The sequence below is a fragment of the Trichinella spiralis genome, assembly GCF_000181795.1.
Source record: "Trichinella spiralis strain ISS 195 chromosome Unknown Scfld2159, whole genome shotgun sequence".
Classification (NCBI taxonomy): domain Eukaryota; kingdom Metazoa; phylum Nematoda; class Enoplea; order Trichinellida; family Trichinellidae; genus Trichinella; species Trichinella spiralis.
In genome coordinates, this window is record NW_003529098.1 from 47,185 (window position 1) to 51,288 (window position 4,104).

The 4,104-nt window shown below is 40.0% G+C and overlaps 3 protein-coding genes across 3 annotated transcripts; 2 read left to right on the forward strand and 1 right to left on the reverse strand.

Annotated features, from left to right (window-relative positions):
- Window positions 1-21: 21 nt before the first annotated feature.
- Window positions 22-254, forward strand: Tsp_11933 (CRISPR-associated RAMP protein, Csm5 family; the record flags this gene model as incomplete). The annotated part of the gene is made up of 2 exons (XM_003368650.1): window positions 22-194; window positions 223-254. Coding segments are annotated over 2 exons (205 nt in total), but the record flags the coding sequence as incomplete, so codon positions are not given.
- A 13-nt stretch (window positions 255-267) lies between these two features.
- Tsp_11934 (conserved hypothetical protein) lies at window positions 268-819 on the reverse strand. The gene is made up of 2 exons (XM_003368651.1): window positions 542-819; window positions 268-418 (listed from the first exon to the last, which is right to left on the reverse strand). The coding sequence occupies exons 1-2, from the start codon at window positions 817-819 to the stop codon at window positions 268-270; spliced, it is 429 nt and encodes a 142-aa protein (XP_003368699.1).
- A 569-nt stretch (window positions 820-1,388) lies between these two features.
- On the forward strand, window positions 1,389-2,994 carry Tsp_11935 (conserved hypothetical protein). Its single transcript, XM_003368652.1, has 2 exons — window positions 1,389-1,489; window positions 2,847-2,994. Exons 1-2 carry the CDS (start codon window positions 1,389-1,391, stop codon window positions 2,992-2,994), a joined length of 249 nt encoding a protein of 82 aa, XP_003368700.1.
- Window positions 2,995-4,104: the final 1,110 nt, after the last annotated feature.

The window sequence follows — 4,104 nt, forward strand, 5'->3', positions numbered from 1 at the left end:
GTAGTTGTCTTTTAATATAAGGACTTCATGCCAAGTGGACAATTCCAATGTGAAGTTGAAACCTGTAGTCCATCGCGTTACCACAATTAATGGAATCGAGCAGTCACGTCAGAAATCGAATCTCTATCGCCGTAAACCCGCAGAAGCAGTTAGCAGAATTCTGCGTAAAAATTACTCGACGACGTACATGATGGGTAAAACAGCCGCGGAGAAAATTTGCAGAGGAGATGCCGACCAACGTTGGTGCATTTTGACTGTGAGACGCAATTAAGTCGCAACAAGTCTTCTAACAAAGCTAACCAAGTCTTCGGTTCCATGTTCCGGAGAAACGGAAGTGGTTCGTGAGTACGCCTCCGCCTTGGGACTATCTTCATGGTCGCTACAATCTCTGTTGTCTTTTCGATCTCTTTTACGTTTCCTAGAAGATATTGAGAATAAAGAAGAGAAATGACAACCACGCAATCGACTGAAGCGTTTATTAGAACATGCTAGCGAGAAATGTTGTGATAAATCGCACCGCAGACGACAACCAACCGATCACCGCAAAGATAACCCTCCGAACTTTATTGTACACGTCAGGCTATCACCGTAACCTTTCTGATCTTCAAGTATTACAACACTGCATTTTATCGATTGGTCGTCAGATCTTCTTGCGGGAAGGGCTTCTTTTCTGCCATGGTAGGAAAACGTGATGTTTAGCATTTCGCTCAAGAAAACATTTGAGCACTTCTCCACAAAGTTGCGCATCAATAAATAGCTGACGCTTATTGAAATAAAAGATATTTTATCGGTTTTGCATCTACGCTTGTACACATTCATGTTTGAAATGAATTTCAATATAAATGTTTTTTCTGTTCCAGTATTAAATTACTTTGATTTGAAATGAAAAATGGCATACTGTAACATCACGATATACACGTACATTATTTTATACGGTATAGAATGGTAAATAAATGCCCAGATCACGTGTAATAAATGATTCACCATATTTTGAAATTTAACCTGTGAAACAGCATCTGGTCACGTAGTGGATGTTATTTACAACTGAGCCTATAATATTAAATTGGTTGTTTTTAATTCAAATGCGAAACACGATTAAAGTTTGCCTATAGAATTTTTGCATAATTTTTATGTGCATAGTGTATTCAGTTGTAATATTTCATTTGAATTTTATACTAGAATTTTCAATAGATGGGATGTGGACAAAAAAGACTATTAAACGCAGCCAATCTATATAGATTTAAAATTGAATGAACAATGAGAATGAAATCATTTCTCCGGTTTTTATAAAAATCATGAAATGGCTATTAGTAGAGGAAGAATATTTGCATGAATTTTGAAAAATGAATTGTAAATTAGAAAAAAAAGTACAATATGTAGAATTAAAGATGGTGCCAGTATTTAAATTATACCTCAAGTTATCATTTCAAAAACAGAACATTGCTGAACAAGCTGATCGTCCAGTAATGTTTTTTATCGAAGTTGGCAGGTGCGTTATTGACTCAAGACTAAATCCCACAAAGTTTTGAAGACGATAATAAACAGAAATAACAACAAAGCAATCAATTAAACTATTTATTTGAACACGCTAGCGGCAATCACTGTTATAAACCACACAACCGTCGTCATCAAGACACCCGACGGGGATTCCATGTGGCTTTTAAGACTTCACCCATCAACAGCTAGGGGATAAACTGCGGCGTTTCTTCTTCTCATTGTTGTTCATGTCCCAACACACGGCACAGGATTCCCTCATGCAGAGTGATTCAGTACCGCTGGGACCAGAACCTGTTCATCATGTGGCTGACCTCTGGATCTTTTCGTAGTCAAGCTTTATTCCAAAATCCAATTCTGTACTTTCATAAGTTTCGAATCATTTCCGTCACTGTTCGACCAGACTGGCATCGTGAACGGCCATGAAAACCATCTGAGCGTCCAATCTGTTTGAAGTCAGATACAGTCAGCAGTTCCTACCAGAGGGCTACAAGCATTGTCACAGATAAAAAATCCAAAAACACCACCGAAAGCTTTGGCCTAGTTAATACATAAACGCGGTGCTTAATGCTGCGTAGCCCAGTATTTTTTGCTCGTCGTCAACTTCATCTGCATTCTCTTTTTCTATAATAGAATGCTAACGAGGAATTAGACGGTCATTCAAATGTTCCATCAACTTGTGAACCAAAACAGCAAGCATTTCAATAACCTGTCCACAGAAACAACATTTTGTTCGACTGCGTTCATTTTCCCAATTCATGAAGACATTGACATGAAGGCCTGCACATTAGAACACCGCCTATTTCGCCGCTTCTCTGATAGTATGATGATCGAAACAGCATCCAGCGTGGTATGAATGAATCAGCCTTGAACCTTGTAAAACCTGCGCGTGGACATAGAAAGATCAGTTGAGATCAGCATGGCTTTCGAATTCCAACACAACGCCCAAGTCCCAGAACAAAATAACAACATCCTGGATATCAAAAACTCGATGTTCGTTCGTTATGCTGTAAAACTGACAACGAATCGGCAGTTTACCGAGTTGGGACGGCGGGTTGCAAGACTTGAAACCTCGACTTATTAACAAAAAAAAATTGCGCTACCGAATCTGATACCACCGCTAAGTAACTTGAAGAATGGTTCATATCTATTGGCAAAATCTATGACAAAGTGCACATCGCATGTTATCATTTATTGCATCAAATCTTTTAATGAGAACGCTTTTTAAAGATGGAAATGCAGAGAACTACAATTTATCAGATAAATTCATCTTTACTGTTCTAATAATAATTCTTGATGAAATCGACAAACTGTTAAAGTTAAGTTTAGAAGTAATTAAACCTCTGGTCCAGTTCTGCTGGATCAACACTGCGACAGGCAATCCCACATCATTTATTGCTCTTGCCAGTTCTTCTGGCTGATGCTGCCTTGATCACCATACTATCGGAGAAGGGTCGAAGTAGTTGGTGTTCTGATATGCGGGCCTTCATGCCAATGTAACGAGCCGCTCTCTCAGGCAGGCTCATTCACATCCGCAATCGCGCTATTAGCGCATTCGTCGCTAAGCGACGACGAGTCGGTGTCCAACGGTGGGTTTCCCCGCGCGGTCATCTCCGCTTGGCTTCCGCCTGCGTTGCTTCCCTTTCTTCCGGCTTCACGCTTTCCTGATGATATTGTAACAGTCAAAAAGCAGGTAGAGAGTGTAGTGCATATTAGCAACTACGAACAAGAACCGTCGGCAATACGTCACACCAAACTCAGCAATTTCTATTGTGAATTTTGATGCATATTGTCCATCGCATTATCACAATTAATGGAATCGAGCAGTCATGTCAACCATCGAACCTTCATTGTCATAGACCCGCAGAAAGCGTTAGCGGAATTCTGCGTAAAAATAACTCGACGACGTACATGATGGGTAAAACAGCCGCGGAGAAAATTTGCAGAGGAGATGCCGACCAACGTTGGTGCATTTTGACGGTGAGACGCAATTATGTCGCAACAAGTCTTCTAACAAAGCCAACCAAGTCTTAGGTTCCATGTTCCGGAGAAACGGTTGTGGCTGGTGAGTACGCCTCCGCCTTGGGACTATCTTCATGGTCGCTACAATCTCTGTTGTCTTTTCGATCTCTTTTACGTTTCCTAGAAGATATTGAGAATAAAGAAGAGAAATGACAACCACGCAATCGACTGAAGCGTTTATTAGAACATGCTAGCGACAACTGTTGTGATAAACCGCACCGCAGACGACAACCAACCGATCACTGCAAAGGTAACCCACCGACCTTCATTGTACACGTCAGGCTATCACCGTAACCTTTCTGATCTTCATGTATTACTAAAGTTCATTTTATTGATTGGTCATCAGGTCTTCTTGCGGTAAGGGCTTCTTTTGTGCCATGACTGGAATATGTCATGTTTAACATTTCCTTCCGAAAGGTATTGAGCACTTGTGCACCAGTTGCACATCAATAAATAGCTGTCACTTAATGAAATAAAGGATATTTTCTTGGTTTTGTATGTACGCAAGTACACATATATGTTTGAAATAAATTTTGATATAATTTTTTGTCTGATCCAGTTATCTCCTTTCTCTTAATTTCCGAAAAT